The sequence below is a fragment of the Drosophila sechellia genome, chromosome 2L (genome assembly GCF_004382195.2).
Source record: "Drosophila sechellia strain sech25 chromosome 2L, ASM438219v1, whole genome shotgun sequence".
In the NCBI taxonomy this organism is placed as follows: Eukaryota; Metazoa; Arthropoda; class Insecta; order Diptera; family Drosophilidae; genus Drosophila; species Drosophila sechellia.
Window position 1 is genome coordinate 1,868,054 of NC_045949.1, and position 21,114 is coordinate 1,889,167.

Genomic DNA, 21,114 nt, shown 5'->3' on the forward strand with positions numbered 1-21,114 from the left:
GCTTCCTGAACGGAGTTCATAACTTTGTTTTGTGGGCTGTCAGATAAGATAGTGGGATAGTCCATCTCGTGTGTCATGTGAGTGCAAAGTAAAATATTTAATCTGTCTCGCCACTAAGCAGCAAACTACAAATATATCTAATTCGGGCCACCGAAGCTCTTGTCGATCGGTTGAGTACTCAAGTAACCTTTTTGTCCTTCTGCGACTTTCTGCTGCTCGACTTTATCTGCTCGCTTGGGCGGGAGGAGATGTCAAAGATAGAGCGATTATCAGATACTTTTATATTTAGCACGCTTCTATCTGGATAGATGTTGGATATCAGGGGCAAACACAAACATGTTGTAAAACAAAATACGCAAGCAAAGTTGTCCCAGACTCCGGCACTCGTTTATCAGCTGTGAGTTCAGGCAGCCTCAACCAGAAGCTGAAACGAAACCCTATTGAATCGAGCAAGAGTTAAGATCCCAAATATAATGATTTGTGCAAAAATGAGCAGGTACTTTCGCTTTCGGTGTTAAACGAAGTGCTTGGATTCAGTATCAGTATATGTAGATCATCTTTCAGATACACCCTCAGGCAGTTCTGGCGTACTAGCTAAGTATATAGCGGCCACTCTTAGTCCAAACTATCATCGTCGGACTGGCATATGAAGTAGCTCAGGCTATCGCATTTGTCGTCGTACATAAGCCCGTCTAAAAGATCAACGCAGTGCTGATTGCCGCTAAAGTTATTGGGCTGGCCCACTCTCCACTTGAGGAAGTTGGGCCTCTTGCCGGACGCTGAGACCCTGAAGTCGCCCTCCTTCTCCAGATCGGTGATGTCCAGCCAGTAGTGTCGCTCCTTGTTGAGCTTGGCCCTGAGCGCAGCCAGCTCCTCCGCACTGCGAATGGTGGCCAGTTGGGTGCCCATTTGGCGACAGTAGCTGCCAGCCGAGGTCCAGTTCATACGCGTTTCGTCCTCTATGTAGAAGAACCTCGAGCCGATCAACTCGAACTTGGGCGGAACTATTTTCCTATCGAACTTGGAGAGTATCCGCAAGAGCGCCGCCTGCTGACTTTCCAGTCTGTCCAGCCTCGCCCCGATGTCCTTAGGGAAGACCTCCTGCAGGACCTTCTGCCTGATGTTCATCGCCGCCTGCAGAGCCTCGATCCTGGCCAGTCTCGCCCCGGTTGCGTTCGCCTGCAGAACACTCGACGCCCACTCGGCCTCGTGCCTGGCAATGTGATCCAGCATGGGGCTCAGAGCTGTGAGGCAGAACTCGCCACATTGTTTTGGCGCATCCTGCAGCAGGCACACTGACTGCGTTGCAGCTGAAGGCATGTGCGCATTCCAGGCAAAAAGCGCAAGTAGCAGCGATATACTGAGCCTCTGCATATTCTGTATATTCTGTATATCCACAAACAATGAGCAGCAAATGATTTTACCTACGCGCTTAAGTACTGCCCTCAAAATGAGTACGAGGTGATCTACATAATTTGAATATGGATTTAAATGGCAGGCATTTGGTTAATTCTGTGTTAATCAATTCAACCCAATAAGACTGTGCTGTTGCACAAAAACAGTTCTTACTCTCTGCATACAGCATTTGGCATTTTTTATGATTACATGATATTACATCTATTATCATTATCTTTATTAAGCCATGTCCTACTGGCAAATGAAGAGATTGGCAAGCTCGCACTTAAAAAAAAACGCACTAAACATGATTAGGCCAACGTGTTCGAGTTGTACTAAATGGCTTTTCATAAACGATCCATCTTCACTGGTACCTTTTTCTTTAATTCCTTTTTAGATTAATTCCAATTTTTGGTTCAATAACACAATCGAAAGGCGGGTTTTTTCGCAGCCTTGCTCACCAAGATGGATTCAAGTCTGCTAGCGGTGGTAGTTAGATTCGCCGCAAGGACATTCAACAGCTTGCGAACATCCTGATAGTGATTCAAGAGCTGCATCTGCTCGGCACGAGTATCCTCCATCATCTTCAACAGACTGCTCTCCTGTTGCCTGGATTTGGCGTACTGATCATACAGTGATCATACATGCAGAAGGCGCCACATTGATTAGGCGCGTCGCTCAGGACGCAAGCGGAGTGGCTGGTGGAGCTGGACACTCCGAGTAGGATGCAGAAGGCCACGACGGGGCACAAGAAACTGGTTCGCAGCCCAAACATCTTGCGATGAACTCATTCGGCGAATGTTTGCTGAATTTCAGGCTTATTTGTACATGAATTGGCAGCGGAAGTTTAATGAAATGTAGTACAGGCTGACTAGAGCAGTATGTACATGAATAAAATAAATATAGTACATTCACATTTAATTAAGAAATAAAATTAAAAAATATATACAAATATATTTTATATTTCGACCAATGGAAGTATATCAATTAAATCTGTTTCATTTGTTGTTTTGTAAGTCTCGTACACATGATTAATGCGCCCCTTGCGGCCAAGCACTGTACTAGAAATAAAAGACTTTCCATCTACATGTAATTCTACATCATGAATTTTACATACGGCAGAATTTATTTACCGACATCTCACTATTGCGCACCGTATTTTTACACTCTCGCGTTCTGGTCTCTTTGGCATTTCAAATGCGACTGGGATGCCAACTCGTTCTGGCACTGTTTTCCCTCTGGTCACACTGAATGCAGAAATCTATCGATAAAGATATCGTTTTGCAGACACCTCTAGTTTGTTTGGGGCATTTGAGCCTCCAAGCGGCAAAGCGCCTCAAAAATTTCGCAGCGTCGGACGTGTTTCGCTCCCGTTCGCCGTGTCTGTGTGCGTACGCGTGCCTCCGTGTGTGTGTGTTTTGCCTGTGTTTTGCGTTCGCAGCGTGCGGCGTTTGCGAGGAAGAGGCAGATGAACGCGAGAAATACAAATAGTTAATAATTAAAGTCGAGTGGCGCGGCTACTCGCTATTGGGTATTATCTACACGCAGAAACCGAGATTAGATAAAAGGCACAAAAGCAAAAAGGGCAAAGCAAAAGAAAGCTGAAAGAAGAAAGAAGAAGTTCAAAGCCAAAGTCCCTCTGCGTGCGTGTGTGTGTGTGTGTTTGTTTGCACGTGTGCGTGTGCTTGTGTGCGACGCTCGCGAAAATCGTCGGTGTGTGCGTGAGTGTGTGCCTGTTGTTTTTGTCATTTGTTGTTAGTGCACCTGTCTGCAAATAAAAGCAAGAGACACGGCCATAACAACAAACAAAACAGAAGAGCCGACTGCAAGTGAGAGTAGCAAAACGCAAAGAACGGACGCCGGCGAAGAAAGAAAGCAGCAGGAGACACTCAAAAAATTGAAAAAAATATCCAGTTTCCAAGGAGTTTCCCCGCTCAGGTGAGTTTCGAACCGCCTGACACACTTTCCTCCGCCCAGCGAATAAGTCCTGCTTTCCGGGGGTGGACCACATTCCGCCGGATGCTGCGTATGTGTCGAAATTTCTGCGACCTAACCTAGACCAGAAAGACCGCTTTCGAAGGCGGACGGGGGGGCGGCGGTTTTGGATCCAGAACCACCCCCTTTTGGGGGTGCTTTTCGCTCTCAGCTGGGCTTGGTGGGTACACACTTTGAAGGCCGTCGCATCGAAGTCAACAAACAGTTGAGAGTTCAGGGGAGGTTTGTTAGAAGCTGCCCGATTTGGGATGCTGTTGGGATCCTAGTCACGGTGACCATGGCAAAGACCATCTAGAAATGGAGAGAAACAATATTTAGTAGATGCCACTAGCTGCTTGCACATTTTGCTCTTAACATTCTTCAAAATCCAGCCAGACAAACAATTTCCATGGTTTTCATAGCCAAATAAGCCCACAAAACGACTGAACTTGACCCAAACACATGCACTCGCCATTGGGATCCAGCCCCTTAACGCTCTGCTGATCCAGATAAATGCGGAGGGGCAGCCCAAGAGTTGCACAAGTCAACCCCACATCCCCAGTCCACCGAAGACACCTGTAATCTTCGTCGAAGAGCTCACACGAAATAAATCAGCGCAGCTCGGACACGTTTTGTCTAGAAGCGCGAGAGACGGGTGGATTTGGTGGGAGAGAGACGGCAACGGCGGCTGATTAATCACAATGACTAATTCGTGAAGACTTCGCTCATGTTACGTATCTTTTTCTACCGAACTTGTGGTGTTTTCATTTTGAGCCGCCAACAGTGGTCAGTTTAAGCTCATTAATATTGCCCAAGGGTTAAAAATAAACTGCAGATACGAGGAGCGAAAGAGGTGGCGAATAGGGAATTGTAAGATGATTTGAATGAATCCAATGGACATGGCAGGCTAAAATTGTTCGCAATGCTAGTATGCTAGTCTTGCGATAAGAAAGTTGTCGAAACTAGTGCATGAATCATCTGAATCTTTTTTATATTCTTCTGAAAACAATACATGTCTTAAGAACTTGTCGAAAACACTCCATAGAACTCGACGTACGAACTTAACCTACTCCATTACCAATAAGACTGCTGTGCTGAATCTACACTTCCTATAGAGAGTAGCGCATTGGAAAACCCGAAACTCGCGATCAAATGTCAAAGCCGCTCAGAATTAAGAAGAATTTGGAAAAGAGAGAGAGAGAGAAATAAGAATGCTGAGATCGGCGGTGACAGGTGGATTTTGATTCTATATGCTAGATCTCCGCTTCTTGCGCTGTCTTATTTTCGATTCTTCTCTGTGTTCGGGATCTTCTCTGTTTTCCCACTTTTCCCATTCTGTTTGTTTTCTACCTGTGTGTGATTTTTCTGGACTTTTGTCTTTAAGTTCTGGTTTATTTTTCCCTTTTACCCTGCCTTGCTGACTAAGACGTTCGCCGGCTCTGTTTTTACCTGGCGACAGGTGCGCATTGAGTGTTTTTGTAGTCGTTGCTGGCCATCTTTTCTAGTTTTGGAATTCAACTCGTTTCTCCCGCTTTAGCAATTTATCTACAGACGGTTAAGGTGAATCCCCAACCCCTCGTCCTCGCAGTTGCGAAGGATTTCCTGCGTTCTTGTTCTTTTTTCTCTCACTGTACTTGTGAGTGTGCCAAGGGGCTCACGTATCTCATAGATGCGATATGAAAATCTGAATATTCCAACTGCGTCGGCATTGTCAGGCTCTTCCCCCCTTGGCATTCCCCCCTCCACATCCAAATCATTGGCTCGGTGCCTCGTCTTCTTTTATTGCCTTTTGGCCAGTCTTCTGCGTTCTTTTTTATCTCAGCCGCTCTCTTATTGGCCGCATCTTTAAACTGGGCCCATTATATATTATGCCGTATATTCCAACTAATGGCCACGGCTCAATTGGAAGTCTGTGTCGGCCGCAATCAACTGGGAAATAAGGAAAAGGACAGAAATGCCAGCAAAGAAAGTTGCAAAATGTTGGCTAGAGCATAATTAGGGAAGAATTGTTTTGTATTCTTTGATTGCACAGATTGGATTTAATTTGTTTTTTAATACAGCTAGTATAATGCACTTTACTTGAACTTTCTAAACTATGTTTATCACAGCTATGTGCCGATTTTCGGCCAATTTTAATCACTTTTCATAAGCCAACTCTCCCAGTTGAGAAGCCCGAAACAGGTTTTGGCCAGGCCAAAAAGAATTCCCGTGTGCATTCCACAAAATGCAACTGTAAATTTGCGAAGGCAACACAACAAGGCAAACAAAAAAGAATGCTCAAAATTATGGCAACTTGGGGGAATGTCTCGACCGAAGTGTGGCTCAGAGCTCACCTGTGTGTTCTGCCACCTTTCTGCGCCTTCTCCCTTCCGGCCAACATTTTTGGATAATTCGCCGTATGCGTTGCATATCCATTAGGCCGCCAGAAGTCAAGAGTCGCTGCCAACAAACGGCAGCCGCAGCAGCAGCAACAGCTAACAAAGGTGCAACATTTTTGCTGCTGCATTTTCCTGGCCTTCCGCCCCCTCCCTCCACTTGTTGCCTTGTTGTTCTGATTGCAAGTTGCTGCTGCTTCTGCTGTTCAGCTGTGTCTCTTCCACCTTTTTCCAGAACTCCGGCACATCCATATTCCATGCTCTTCCGAAGGGTATATTGCTCACACAAAAGTAGTCATCTTTCGACTTACTTGGCAGGGCATTCCAGGTGGGCTAGATGCACAACTGCATCCTATTTATTTCTGTTTTGTGTCTGGCCTGCTGGTGCTCTTCAAGTTTATCTCAGCTCTGTGCACTTTTATTGATATCGGGTAAGTTGCCGGCGCTTCCTGAGGTGGAGAATCGGAGAAAATGCTGTCGATGAAGGGGGGCAGAAGGTTCGGAGCGGATGGGGCAGCCCGGCAGGGTTCTACTCGCACTTGAGTATGGCTGGAATGCAGTTTACTTTGGTGCGGGCCAAGTTAATGGCAAACCCGATTCGATAAGACATGGCTGCTGAGCACACAAGGCCCTCCTCCTTCGCACTCATCTCCAGCGGAGTATCGGCGCGAGTACGAGTATTTATGCCCGGAAAACACTCCTCGCCACTCCGATCCCGGCTTGATTTCCTTGAAGATCTCCTCAGGCTTTTCCTCTCTCCACGCATTCTTGCACGGCCATTGTTTGAGGTCGTTTCCAATGACTTGAATTGCATTGTATTGTGGCTTAATTAGAATGTGCTGCCGCCTTTAAAGCTGTTCATCTTTTATGTGGGAGTCTTGGGATGAGAACTAGTTTTGGGGGTGGAGCAGCAGCCCCTGGAATCTATGGCAACTAATTTATGCACTGGAAGTGGCAATTATGCGAAGTTTGCAGAAACATTTGCCAATTTATGGTGGGAATTGAAGACAGAATACTGTGCTGCTAGTAGCTTTTTCAAGATTACCTGTATGGTTATCGATATGACAAGTTAATGCCGCAGGAATGAAACAATTTGAGGCTGTGCGATGAGGAACTGCCAACTCATGATCGCGGATCACATTCCACTTTCCCCGCATCAGCCCGTAATCACATCAGTTTATTTACTCAACTAACGAACTATTACGAACAACTTAATCAAGCGAAATTGCGGGATTACAAGTTTTAGCCGTCAGTGATGATTTGGGCTTAGGCCTGCCATACATTGTTGCTCCTCCCTTGCAGTGCCCCATGGATGCCATAACCCATTAAGTGGGATTGGAACGCGGTCCGCACTGCCGGCAATTGGCTTTGGCCATGGCTTGTGCCAAGTTTGAAGAGGAAGTATTATGCAGTGGCCCCTCAAACAACCGGCCAAAGTTGCTTGTATTTTCAGTGGCATTTTTTAAAGGCAATGTTGCTCCGTTTTTCTTCTTTTTTTTTTGTCTGTGACAGACTGGCAATAAAAAAAAAAGACGGAAAAAAGTTGTCTGTCCCCAAACTTGTCGAGCTGGTGGGGGAAAAATGTTTGAGGACCTGCAGGGAGGACTCTTTCGAATGTGTTTCTGAACTGCAACAGCTGCGTTTGCTCGACCTCATCTCTCGACAGATATTACTGCCTTTGGCCAACTGCCAGACCGAAACTAACGGGCAATAATTATAATTTATTGTTTCCAGACCAGCAGCGAAAATTTGTCCGAAAGTTTGATCAAAACCTTTTATTAAAACCTTTAGCACATCTATGTATTCGTATTCTGCTTAAATTTGAATCATATCTCATAGAATACAGTAAAGGAAAGCCATTTTACGTATACGTATGGCTCATCAGCTAAATTAGAACGTAGTTTTTAGCCGCAATATCACCCGCAAGTGACAAGTTAAAAAGGAAAACAAATTGGCAAACAGATAAGCCAAAGACGTAACACATATGAGAAAAGGCGAAAGTGAGCGTCAAGTGGCTAAGTTAGAACAAAAACAAAATAATAAATAAATAAAAAAATCGCAGGAAAGCCAGCGCAAGATTCTCAAGTGTTTTTCACAGCTTTGCGCTGTCAGGGGAAATAAATTATTAAATAAGAGATCAAGGCAAAAACAGCTTTATAATGGTTAATGGAATATCGGCTAATGGAAAACTAAGCGGAATAAATATTAAATAGTGAGGTCAAATCGGTTCAGTTAAACGGATTTTTTAAATAGCTCATCAAGATCAAGGTTTTATGCATCAATCACAGGCCAAATCAGCAGACAAAATCAATAACAAAGCGCTTGCCAAAACTTTGTTTCCTTGCCATTTCGTTGGCCTCTTTTTGTGGGAGTGTTTGCCATTTTATCTGCTTTTGCTCTGTGTTTTGTGTGTTCGCCTTCTTAAAGAACGAAAATAGGCAATACAAATAGCTGCAAACCGAAAGAAAAAACCTCACACATGGCGAAAAATCAATGCAAAAAAAGCAAACTAATTAGGCGGAAAGCTCGGGGAAAAATCGAAAGAGATGGGAAGGGAAATGAAAATGCTGCACTAGGCAAAATCGGCAGTAACCAGCGAAGAGGCACAAAATAAGAGGGAAGTGTGAGTGTATCTAATTGCAGAAAAAAAATACATATAAAATAAGCTGAGGGTAATGGCGAATAAATAAAAATCCGCGAGGGTCAGCAAATATGATTGAATGTTGAAAATCTGTTGGCCATGGTCAACACAATTGACTCCACGAGTGCGTGAATGTGAATGCGAATGTGAATGTGGGTGTGAGTATCTGTGTGAATGAGCGCGTGTTTATTGTCATTAGGCGCAAAAAGTCGGTTGGTCAGACGCGGAAAGATAAGATACAAGCGGATCGACATCGTTGCAACTATCAGATACACAGAAATGCTCAAGTTGAAATTGCAAGATACTGAAAGAAAAAGGAGGGAGAGCGGGCATGAAATTTGAATTATTGTAAAGTTATGACCCTCTTTCATAATATTTTGAATACAAATATTTATAATTGTAAATATAATATAGCCCTTTTGTTGCCACTTTTGTTACCATGAATCAAGTGAATCCAATTGGTCAGAGGAGGTGTGGGTTTTATGGGGTTATGATGTCAGAACACGGACTACCAATTGTACCAACTGGTCGAATTTATTGAATGGCATTTCTCCTCTTCAGTGTCAGTATCTTTTATTTTATTCTTTTTGTTTGTTCTTGCCAAATGAATTGGAACAAGCGGAGTACCCCACCCTTTGCGACTTGGCTTCCGTCTCTTTTGAATGACTATTGTCCAGTAATTCAACTTGACCCCTGGCCACAATATTTTCCTATTGTCGCTGGGATAGCCTTCCATGCGATGGTTGTTGCTCTGTGTCTTGTTACGCCAATTTAAATTACTACTAAAGAAAAACAGCTCAATGAAAAACGAGAAAAGCGGAAATAAAACAAGAGCGCTACCTCGTTTTCGGGGTTTATTGAACTTTGTGCTCTCAGTCATTAAATAGAGTGTGAAAGGTTAGCGAAAAAATGTTGCCAAAAGTAGTAAGAGCATTTCAAAAGCTTGCCCGGATTAAAGTTCTAGTATCTTTCGTCTCAAGCAACGCAGATCAAAATCCAACTAATTTTCTCAAATGTTTGCCCTTCAAAAGGCATTTTCCCTGTTGTTTACCTTTCATTTTCTTATGAGCTGAATAGCATATAAAATAACAACAAGAGTGTCTGGTCTATATTTAAATGTGAAAGATTATCCAATTGCTCAGCGAGCCACTTGAAACTTCCACACTTCACCTAAATCTAATTACTTTTCAATTCAAACCGAACTGCCGGTAAATTTGTTTTATTATTTTGGGTCGCTGCTCCTCAGACATTTAATTAACAGCTTTATAGATAAGGTCGGATGGAAATGGAAAATGGGCAATGGGATGGCAGCTCGCGTGCTTCTGCAACTTTCGAATTTTATTGGCCCGAAAGTAATCGCACTTTGCTCCGGCTAATTGGCAGCACACCTTTTGGCCCACGAAAGCCAGACCGCAATTAGAGTCGATTACCGCTCAACTAAATAGTTTTTCCCTCACCTGCTTCGACTGGCCATACTTTTACTCCACTCCCCGGCGTTTCGTTTCGGTTTTCTAATCGCAACGAAAGTCGCCTTAGTCGCTTATCAATTATAGTTTGAGTTACATTTTCTGGCTCTGAAAAGAAAGTTGCGATTGAACGTGGTCAGCTGGATCAGTTTGGGCCAAATTAGTGGAAGAGGAATTCATCTATACCACCATTTCAAAGCTAAATCTTAAACATATAAACATATTACATTGTCATATATGCACTGATATATTAATTCAACCCATTTGTTGCGCCTCGTTAGGCGCGTTCGACGCCTTTGACTTTTACTTGTCAACAACATTTACTTTAGTTTTTGCCGCTTTTTGTCGCATTATTATTTTCACATATTAATGAAGCGCACGTTTCGCCGATTTTTCTCGGCTGGCAGGTGTATTGTTGTAATATTTAAAGTATGATTAGCGGTTTGGTTCGTCATTGTCATCGTCGAAATGACCGTTGCCGGTTATTTATGCGTCTCGGCTTTTGTGGGCAAAAGTGAACGAGCGACCCTCGAAAGCATTTCAAACGAAAAGCACATGACTGCGATCTCTGCCGTATTCCATTGATGGGATTTGAAGTGAGCGAACGTGACGAACTTTCGGTTCAATCGATTTGCTCTGGCCGCATGGATGTATCTTGATCTTCTTGGGGTCGATAGCACTTTCTATCCAACTTTCCTACGAGTTCAGCGAAAGTTTTCTAAAACTGGGCGTGGCAGATTAGATTTTGGTGTGTAAAAAGATATATATATAATTTGTTTATTTCCTTTTGCATTCTTTTCAAAAATTACATCACAACATATTACGCATGGCTAAAATTCGCCAGCATATGGAAACACTCATTCAATCGCTCTTGAACATTCCTTTCAATATTACTATGTTGTTCAATCAGGCTAAAAGTTTTGTCTGCGTTGCGTGTCGAAGTGGCATTAATGCCATATCGAACAATTCATTTGCCAAATACAAATTTTTTATTTATACGCATCAAATATTTTGTATAAGTTTTCCCCAACTCTTCCTTGGCTTGGACATTCGCTGTTTTTTTTTTTTTTACCCACCTATAGACATATTTATGTGTTAATAACTACAAAAGTCTAAACATTTCCGTTTTGGCAAGGTGAGTGCTGAGGATAAAATCACTTTATTTGGTTTGTTCAGGGAAGATTTCATTATTATTATAGATCTGCCTTATATATCTATCTATTTATATCTATCACCTTTCTTATATAATCACTTCCATGCTTTTCACACGTGCCAACTTCACTTTCGATTGGCAATCAACACTGTGGCACTTGATTATGCAAGCAGACAGTGCGCGTCATAAATAATCCAACTGCTGTCCGATGTAATAAATTAGGCCTGCTCCTCTGAGCCGTTTGGGCAATGCAATTAGGGCTTTATGGCGGTGGAAAAGGGGTATAAAGTATAACTATAACTAAACTGTGCCGGCAGTTTGGAAATTTCACACATGGCACTAAAGAGTTTTCTCAGTTGGCAGTGGCAAATTACAGTTGCAAACAATGCGACGATGCCTTGCCACATGGCCAAATGCAGTTGCAATTGTCAGAGGCATTAATAATGCATGTGCACACAGCTACACGGCTAGAAAAAATGGGAATTGATAAAGCCGTTGACGGGTTGCACACTTTTATTGGTCCGCTAAACGGCCGCAAAACGATTTTCGTTTGCTTATGCTTATGAATTTTTCTACAACTCTATGATCCCAGGCGGACTTTCTAGCCATAAAACCTCAACCAACGTAAATTGCCTTAGAAAGTCAATTCGCTGTTGACTTTGCTGCTGTGGAGTGGGGAGGGGTGGTGATTCGGAACCCAATGGAACGAGTCGTCGTATCTGAATGGCATTTTCCATGCATTTTGGCATTGCCGAGGTCAGTGTCGAAGTTTGAAAGTCACTGCGAGTGCCGCTTCCTTGTTAGAAGTCTGGGAAACCGAATATGTTTGTCTAGCTATATGATTAAGCATGGGAAATTGAAAAGTCAGGTGGTTTAGATGGAGAAAGCAGGAGGGGCTGGCTTCGCGGTTTTCTAGTCCAGCGGAGAGCGAGAACGATTTCGAAAGTAAGAATGTAGTTTGGTATAGAACAGTACTTTCATAAATATGAATTTGGTAAATATTTACACCAGATAGTCTATTTTAGTTCATTGTTGTTCAATATGTGGAGCAAAAACACAGAATAATCATTTGGGCTATGCAAATATCAATACTTAGCATGGGATTGAACAAATCAGTTTACAATTTCAATCATCTTCAGTTACAGTTACATTTCCGCTTTTACCAATTAACTCAAATCGCCTTTTCACATGGCCCAAAGCAATTGGTAAACAAATGCAATGAAACGAAATTAAATAAGAGCCGTTTTCGATTTCATAATCCTAAATTCGCTGGCAGTTGTTAATGGTGCGAATGGCCAGCAAAAGTGGGTTAATTCGCACGGGCAGAAAGAGACAGCCGAAGAGGCGGGCGAGAGAGATGGCAACAGATGTGAATAGCTCCCCAGTGGATTTTTATTGAAGGTTCGCTATATATTCCCTATTGCCACAGCTCTGTGCCAATATTTAATCGCTTTAATGATGTCTATTGTATGACTTTATGTATTTGTTATTAATTTGCAACTTGTCTTGTCTCTCTCTTATCGTTGCAGGTAGTAAACAAAGTCTTCTATCAACTTCAATTCAAAAAGTCAAGGCGAGCCAATGGCCCACAAAGTACCCGCTCACAAAAACGAATCTCATATCAGGCAACGCCCACCGATTAGCAGCCTGTTTAATTATAGTCAAAATAGCCGAAAAGAACTAATGCAGTTGTGTGGTTTTTAGGGCGTTTTGCTAGAAGTAGGAGATAAAATAGAAATGGGAGCATATATTAGAGTATATATAAATTCTGTAGGGTATTACATGTTATTATCAAACTATTTATCAGTAAGGGTATTCATTCAACTGCACCACATGGAGTTATTTGGTTTATTTGAACGATTCGCGGTACAACCCCCGCAGAGTGGACTGCTCCACTTTGGGCGACTACTTCTGGTTCCAGGTGGCTACAGCACCGTCCCAGCCATCCAAATTAGCCATGATATGCTATGCGCTGGTTTTTAGGTGTGTGGAGTCGTTTTTTTTCCAGTTTCGTGTGGGCGCGCCTTCTTCGATGGGGGAGGAATGTAAGAGCTGCACTTAGAAAAATTACCCAGTGGTCTGGGCCTCCCCCAGGTGTCCCCACATCGAAACCCACGACAAGGAGCAGCACTAAATACCGAAAAAAACAACATAAAATAATAAACATAAGCCCAACTGTCTTCGGCTGAACATGCAACTCCATAAATACCCGAGGAACGCACATAAAACACGTCGCTTAGTCCGCTTGGCTGGGTATTTAGACCAGTCTGTGCTGTTGGCCAGACTTGGGCTCCACCAGCCCCCAAAGTGCGCCCAGCCCCCTTTGGCACACCCATGCCAGCTTGTTGGCCACTGGCTTCCGTCTGGGGAGCCACGTGCGCTCAACTGGCCTGGGTATGCGATTGACTTGACTGTTACAGACAAGCCTGGATATAGGTAACCTTTTCGAGTAACATTAGAATATATGCTATAGAGAGAGGACCAAGTACCAAACTTCTAAACCCCCAACGATTCTCAAAAGTAGCGTCGCCTTTAGGCATGCCGCACTGTAGCTGTTACTTTTATTGCTGTTTGTAGGCATTGTTATTGCTGGTGTTACTATTGCTGCCGTAGTTGTCCCCACTGCTTTTTGTTGCTTTCCATGTCTGACTGCAGTCGGAAATGGCATTTGACTGTTTGACTGCGTTTTATGCTCGCTCGCGACGCGACTCAAATTATTCCACATTGGTTGCAATTCATTTGTGACTTCGGAACGTGGCTTTTTTGTTTACTTACTCCGGCGATTGAACGATCCCCCCAAGTGACGGAAAAACTGGTCCGGCCTCGAGTTTCAATTCTTGCCGGCTTCGATTGTTTATTACCTGGCCCAGACAGTCCGGTAGTTTGGCTAAGGTTTTTGTTTGTTCCCCAAGTTGTCTCAGCTCGGCTTGATTTATAGTAAACGGTTTTTGGGGGCAACAATGCTAACAATGCTGTTCGGGATTTATTTTATAATTTGAAGTGCCCTAATTGCAAAAGCATGTTTATAAACATTTCTGATAACGCAATTCGCTTGTTTGGCTTTTTTATTGGCATTGTTCGGATTTGTTTAATTGGTTATCTTTTAATATGCCCCTGAAATATTTGCCACACTTACTTACCTAGCTAATAACATTTTTAGAATGCCTGACCGACCAAAGCTGACTTGTCAAACTGTCCAGACAATTTCTAGAGGGAACTTGCACATCATTCTGAAGCCAACGGAATACAACATATTGGTTTATATGTGCAAACTTTGAACCCTCCTTGCAATAGTTCTCTGACATGTGAATTTGGCGAATAATATGGCGACTTTGTCTGCCGAACAAATGTTGCAGTCGGGCGAAGTATGAGTAAAAAAGTTGAAAACGAAAAAAGATATATATGTGTAGATACATGTGGACGAGAAATACTTCTGCCAACATCTGTTCCGATGAACTAAAGCTGGAGCGTGAGAAGCAGCACACGTAGCTGGAAAAAATTTGATATACTTAGCGGAACGAGGGGCGATTGCTGGGTTTCTTACCTGTGATTTCTGCGCTCTTGAGGTGCTTCCCCCATTTTCCCCATCCCCATTTCAGTGAGTTCTGTTTGGTTTGACTAATGCCAACTCAATTCAGCCCCAGCCACTGTCAGCTCTAGTTAGTTGTCGCTCCCCCCTCCCTCACATTTTCCCCAACGCTTTTCCCGCTGCGGTCGGAAAATGTCTGGCAATGCTGACAACGCCCCCGCAGTTTGAATTTCCCTCGCTCTCAAGCCAAAGTTTTCCAGACAGGCGAAGGCAGGCTACACTGCAAATATTAGTACGCATTCTTAAGATTTGTTTCAAGACCACTTTCACTGTAATTATTAAAATATAAATAATTCTTAACTCTTTAATTATGCATCTGTTATATTTACTATACTTCTAGTTAAAGGTACGATTTTCCTCTGTGTGCACCTTGGAAAACCTTCCGTCTTTGTTGTCTGCATATTTTTGGTTGGCCAAATCGTCAGTTTGTCTGCTTCCTGCCAAACTTGCAAAAGTATACAATGTAAGAAACGATGGTGGAAAAATTACTGAGATGATGGAAAGTGGGATTGGTTGGGTTGTTTACTCCTTATCCGTGGTAGTTTCGCCTTGTTTGCTGTGGTCTTAATTTATACAGGACAACTTTGTTAACGGTTGTTTCACACACCCATAAACTTATTATTTTAGTACATCGATTTTTTCTACCGTTTCCATTGGCGTAACTGGTAGTAGGTTGATTGTGAGCATTGTGTAATGCAAATAGCTTGCAATGAAATGCATTTAGCCGCAAGCACCATTGAATTTTAATGATAACTCACTCTCTTGTTGACCCGTTTCACCTCATCGCCAGGCAGAACAAAGGAAATCCTTTATGGCTCCTCCGAATTCCCTTTGGCCAAGAGGTGTTTTTTATGCCACACACAAAGCGCCAAGGAAATGCAGTTGGGCACCTCTCTTTTTTGTGTCTCCCCTGGGTTCTTCAAGGTGTTTGCCCTTGCCCCTTGAGTTCCGTTGAGGTGTGTGGATTGGTTCCTTTATGGCTGCTTCCACAAAAGAGGAGGGAACGAGACGGGCGGAGAGCGATGGAAAGGGACGGCGAAACGAGACTTTCCAGCCAGCTTAATGACTCACTCGAGCAATTTTTTAGTGTCATTATTCCGTTTCCTGGACTCGAAGTTCGCTGCTTTCTTTGCCTTTCTCTGCTCATCGAATTGTCAAAAAATAATAAAATAATTCTGTGAGCTAGTCCGCTGTTCTTCACGCTCTTATCAGCGGTTTTCACTCACCTATGCCAATTGGTATGTCATGAAGTCGAAACTTCTGTGTTCTGTGTAACCCGTTTCCCCATTTTTCGGTTTCGTTTGCAAATTAAAGTCAACAGGGCCGAAAAACTGGGTTAACTTCGGCATAACTTTCCAGCGACAATTGCACAATTGCTGGGCCAAAATTATGTTTAACTCGCTGTGACATTTAATTAGTGTTTGGGGGGAAAGCTTGCCCAATTTTTGACCCAAAATGCGTGAATATCCCCCAAGACAATGACCTTCAGCATGTCAAATGACTCTTCATGGTTCAGAAATTCAAAAATCACTTAAACTTGAACGGTTTTGTAAGCCAAACAAAAGTTCAGTGGCCAAACGTTTAATTGATATTTATGTATGCTTTTAAGTGGTTTTTTTTTTTTTTTTTCTTTCGTTTTCGTCGGCTTCACGGGCCCACACAGAAAGACACATCCATCAAGTTGAGGAGATTACGAGACAAGGCCTGAAGAATCTTGATCTCGACTTATTGCCCATTTCTGTTCCCCAAGCTGAAAGTCGAGGTAAGTTGAGTCATTTCGCGGTTGGCTTGACAATGCTAATGAAGTGGCCCATTCAGTGTTTTGCTGCACTAGCAATTGTTACGCCTGGAAATCACTTTTTTTCCTAGACACAGACGACTTAATGAGCTGATACGACGAGCACAGCGACAAACACGCCCCCTGTGGGCGCGAACCGTCACCCTCGGTTCTGTCGATAAGAGTTCCCCATCAGTGGGTGTTGATATTCGTAATTACGTGCCAGTTGTTGACGAATTTGCATAACTACATAGATAACTAACTAAATGTAGCCGTAAGCCCTCTGAAATACACAGTATCAAACAGAATATATCCTATATCCTATTCAAAAGTTTTCAAGGCTTCGAACCCATACCATTTTAACCGATTAACAACTTAACCGCTTGTGGTATTAAGTACTCTTTATTGGTGGGAAAACTTTTCATTGTAAGCTTAACTACTATGCTTTTAATGCGATTTCCTCTGGGCAAACTCTGGTTAGATATCTAGCTGTCCAATCTGCCCCGCAAATACCCCCTAACCAAGTTTGTCAAGTGTCAAGAAATGGCCAGCCATCTGAGATCTGCCAACGGCCGACAGCAACAACTAACAGCGAACAGCTGAGAGCCAAGTGGCAAACATGGCCAACAAGAGCGAACTGTTTCCGCTCGGCTGCAGCTCCGCTGGTGGGTTGCTGGACTGATGGGTGGCACTTCCTCCTCCCGGGCGCCCAAAAACCCCCGGCATTTTCTAATTTTATTACGCGACCGCATAACCTAACCCTCTCCCATGTAGTGTGTATAATTTTATATAAGCGGAGTGCAGGCAACCGGTTTCTGTTTGTTTCCACACGAAGGTTACTTGATATGATATGAGGCTGTCAGCTCGGATCTGAATCTGAATCCGAATCTGAATCTGGGGATTCTGGGCCTGCCATTGACGTGTGCAACCTGCCAGCAAAACCAGAAGTCTGCTCTTTTCTGGGCATATTAATTACACTTTGCTCATTTGAATTCTAAGTCGGCTTTGAATGAAAGCTGCAGCATGCTGATGAGCTCTGTTGATTTTCCATTTCCATTTCCCCGTTGAATGTTGTCAAGTGTTGGAGTGGACGGCTTATTGTTGAAAGCTTCCAGGTGGAAGTGAATTGGATACAACTCACAATCTGTTAGGAATTCAAACATCTGAAACGAGCCATAAATGTTAATTCTTATTTAAAGAATAACTTAATCTTAAGTAGGTAAGACTAACACGCCCTTTGTGCAGTCTGTTAGATGTTCCAAAGCGCAGTTGAAGTTAAGCTATAATTTGATCATGTCTGTTGTACAAATGCAGTGCGAGTATCTAATGGATTTCCCATCTACTTGATGATTATGAGTATGAACAGGCAATTTAACAATAAATCATTATAAATCAATGAATTAAGGTCGCTTTTGATGAACCCACGTTGCGTACAACCGATTGAAAATAATGATAATGATCTATAAGCTGCCGTAAGATTGGGGTCAAGATCATGCCGAAGATCGTTGTTCTTTGAGTGAGCACAAGTGTCAATTTGAACACTTTAGAAACATGATCTCATCGGGTGGCAAGATTCCTGCCTGGCCGAAAGGTTCTTCAATCTGTCAACAGACTTGTTCAACATCTATGCCATAATCGAACCATCAAATATATTTATATGTATATGTGTTTATTGCCACCGTTTGATAACTGTTGATGGCTAAAACAGGAGAAAAGCAAAGAACACCTTTCTCAAGAGACAGGTAAACAATGGAAGAAGCCCGAGGCGCCAGCGAAATAAACAAGAGATTTCGAAACCCCATGACACATCTTCACTTTTTACCGTTCGATTCTTCAGTGGTGTTTCTCCTCGACTCGACTTTTCATATCGGCTCACATTCGTTTTATTTCTGCACGCTGATAACTGATGGCTATATATATATGTATGTAGTAATATGTATAATTAGCGCTGTGATAGCTGGAAATCGGACGACGATGGTAGTGACGCCATTTTTCGCGGAACGATAGTGGTTGTACTTTTATCGCTTTTCCTCTGCTCGGCTTTGTTTAAACTTTATAAGCCAGTTGGTGGCGGCTTCCCATTGTTAGTTAGGTGTGCGAAGACTTACCCCTTCTTTCTAGGTTTCTGTATCTTTTCATGATTTAGTTCGCTTTTCATTATGTTCTTTTTAGTGCCTTGTCTCGAGTGTGTGCGCAGAAATGTTGCGTCAATTGCGGAGATTTTCTTCGTTATGCGAAAGACGAGGGCTTTCTTTACTTGGCGGGGCATTGAACCCAGTTTCAGGTACGAAAGTACGCAAATGTTTTTCGAGTATTTAGTGGAGTGGTCTTAATAGGCCCTATGGATTTCCATATGCGATTGCTGCAGCCAATTTAACGCCCATTTAATTCGAGCTCGCTTTTCTATTTGCTTTGGGCTTTGCACTTGCACTTTTCCCGGAGATTCACAGGTCCGTGCCAAATTGGAAAACCATTTTCCCCGCGATTCGGACTTGAAAATTCATTTTCGTTGTTTTTATCCCCCGTTGACTTCCGTGTACATTTTGCGTTGCGTTTGTTTCTGCAGCCTCATTGTCTCGCTTGGAATTATTTCTCCACTTATCCACCTTCTTATGGGGTTTTCATCTCGCCTTTTCACATGTGTATTTAAATTTTGCCATCTTTTTCACTTAAAGTTATCGCTAGTTTTTTCCCTAGACAACGGCTTATGGTAAAAGGGGCATAAATTATGTAGTGCACTGTAAAACAATGTTTAGAAACTTAAATTTGAAAATTTTATTGGGTATTGAGTTTTGAAGTGAAGGTATTTAAAATACGTTTAGTATTTATTTTTTAGAAATACCTTCGAAGTTTGTCTAGTCATTTTACAATTCAATTATGTCTGCAAGTGCATTTTAAAACATTTTCCATGTGGCAAGCACATCATGCAAATTTCTTAGATATTGCATGTGCTGGGCCTCGTATGAATTGTTTTTTTTTTTTTTTTTTTGATACAAGACGTGTTGCCTTCACACCCTTTGGGCCCCGGCCCCGCCCCCTAATGCGCTACTCCCCTGGGGATGCTGTTTGCCAATCATTGGAAATGGAATTGCAATCATCTTGTGCAACATCATCTGCAGCGGCAACAGCTCCATTTGGTTGCAATTCATTTTGCATTCCTCTTGGAAAAATGTTTACCACATACGGTGGATGTGCCACGCCCCCTCCGCCGCCTTTCATGGCAACTTAAGTGTAACATTTTATTAACACTCGAGGCGTCGAGGAAAATAAAACGCGCTGCATGCGGTATGCACTTTCTGGCCGATTTTCCAGCTTCAGTTTTCAGCTCAGCATCAGCTGGAAATTCATAGCCATCGACTTGGATTTCAGTTTGAAGTGCCGCCTCTTTCAAGGCGCCTCTTTGATTGCTTTTTTGCCACCGGGTTCCTCCCAAAAACACCACGAGATTACTCCCCCTCGTAAACTATTTGCACGGGGGCGTTTTCGGCTGTGGCTGGAGAATTTGTATTTTAATTACACTGTGCAGACGAGTTAATGGGAGAAAATTTGTAAGTTAAGTACGCAAAAAATATATTTAAAATAATGAGTATAGTCTGCACATTAAATTTTCTTTTGAGATGGAAAGCATTGCATTTTTTACACTCCTTGAAGTTTTGTCAGTAAAAAGTTTGGAGTACCCCCATTTGGGGTAATGAATTTTATTTATATCAGCAAATACAATAAATAAATAATGTAATATTATTTGCTTAAGCCAACAGCTTGCTCAAATTGGCAGTACTTAATGGTCACAATTGTAGGATGTAAAAAAAAAATATAAACGATTTGTACCAAGTCTTCGCTGATTTAATATTATTTCAATGCAAAGAAAATAATTACAGAGTTTTTTGAAGCGTTGAGATACAACTCTGGCTGTCCTGCTGCTTACTTATATAATTTTGGCAAATAAGGAAAGTAGTGATTAAAACTTTCCACTTCACTAAATTTAGCTTTAGGTTCATCGAATGCCTAAATCGAGTCATCAAAACGCGGCGAAATAAATTAAAACTTGCAAGCTGTTGACACAGAAATTCATTGAACTCGATTCGCACTCGCAAAGAGTCAAAGGCCTCGAAATGAATTTAATCAAAGTTTGCAATATTTTTCACGATGCTTGGCTTTCGTTTTTCTTTGGGGGCCTCCTCTCATATGCTAAATGATCCATAAAATGTTGGGGAAAATTGCGAACTCAGCTCGAAATGTGGGCAAACTCAATTTCGTAGGCGAGGAACCGAAACAAATATTGGTCGGCCTTGAGTTTTATTGAATACATTGTCGTAAAACGATTTAACGATTTAATTCAAGAATTGGGTGGAGTCTTCTAAATCTGACTGATCGAACTGAGTATTTAGTGGAGCGTGATTAAATCAATTCTTGACCCAAAAGCCTCCTTTGATGGCATTCATTATCAATTTAAAATTCTGATAATTCACAGAAAGCATCTTAGCACTGTTCATAAATCAAAATGCAGAACTCATTAGTTAGTTCTTTAGTGTATAGTTAAGTCCCTACGTATATCATCACATCAGATAAGAGTTATTTGTAGCCACATGCCCAGCCTCTTCAGCTGATCATTTTGGCAAAGTTCAACTGCCTTTCGTTTTAAGACGACCCACTAAAAACAAAAGAACAGGAAACCGAGCGAAAAACATGTATAGAGCGTTAATTGAGTGTGTGGAAGTCGAGATGCCCTTTGTTTTGAAATGAA

The 21,114-nt window shown here is 42.5% G+C and overlaps 2 protein-coding genes across 3 annotated transcripts in view; one reads left to right on the forward strand and one right to left on the reverse strand.

Moving 5' to 3' along the window:
- Nucleotides 1–266: 266 nt before the first annotated feature.
- LOC6617420 (accessory gland protein Acp29AB) lies at nt 267–1,409 on the reverse strand. The gene has a single exon (XM_032715846.1). It carries the CDS (start codon nt 1,372–1,374, stop codon nt 616–618), a length of 759 nt encoding a protein of 252 aa, XP_032571737.1. The 5' UTR covers nt 1,375–1,409; the 3' UTR covers nt 267–615.
- Nucleotides 1,410–2,711: 1,302 nt separating this feature from the next.
- The window catches only part of LOC6617422 (mitogen-activated protein kinase-binding protein 1), a 55,360-nt gene continuing 36,957 nt past the window's right edge, over nt 2,712–21,114 (forward strand). For both annotated transcript variants that reach the window (XM_032725438.1, XM_002041711.2), the window contains exon 1: nt 2,712–3,333. The gene's annotated coding sequence lies outside the window, so the exon portion shown is untranslated. The remainder of the gene's footprint in view (nt 3,334–21,114) is intronic.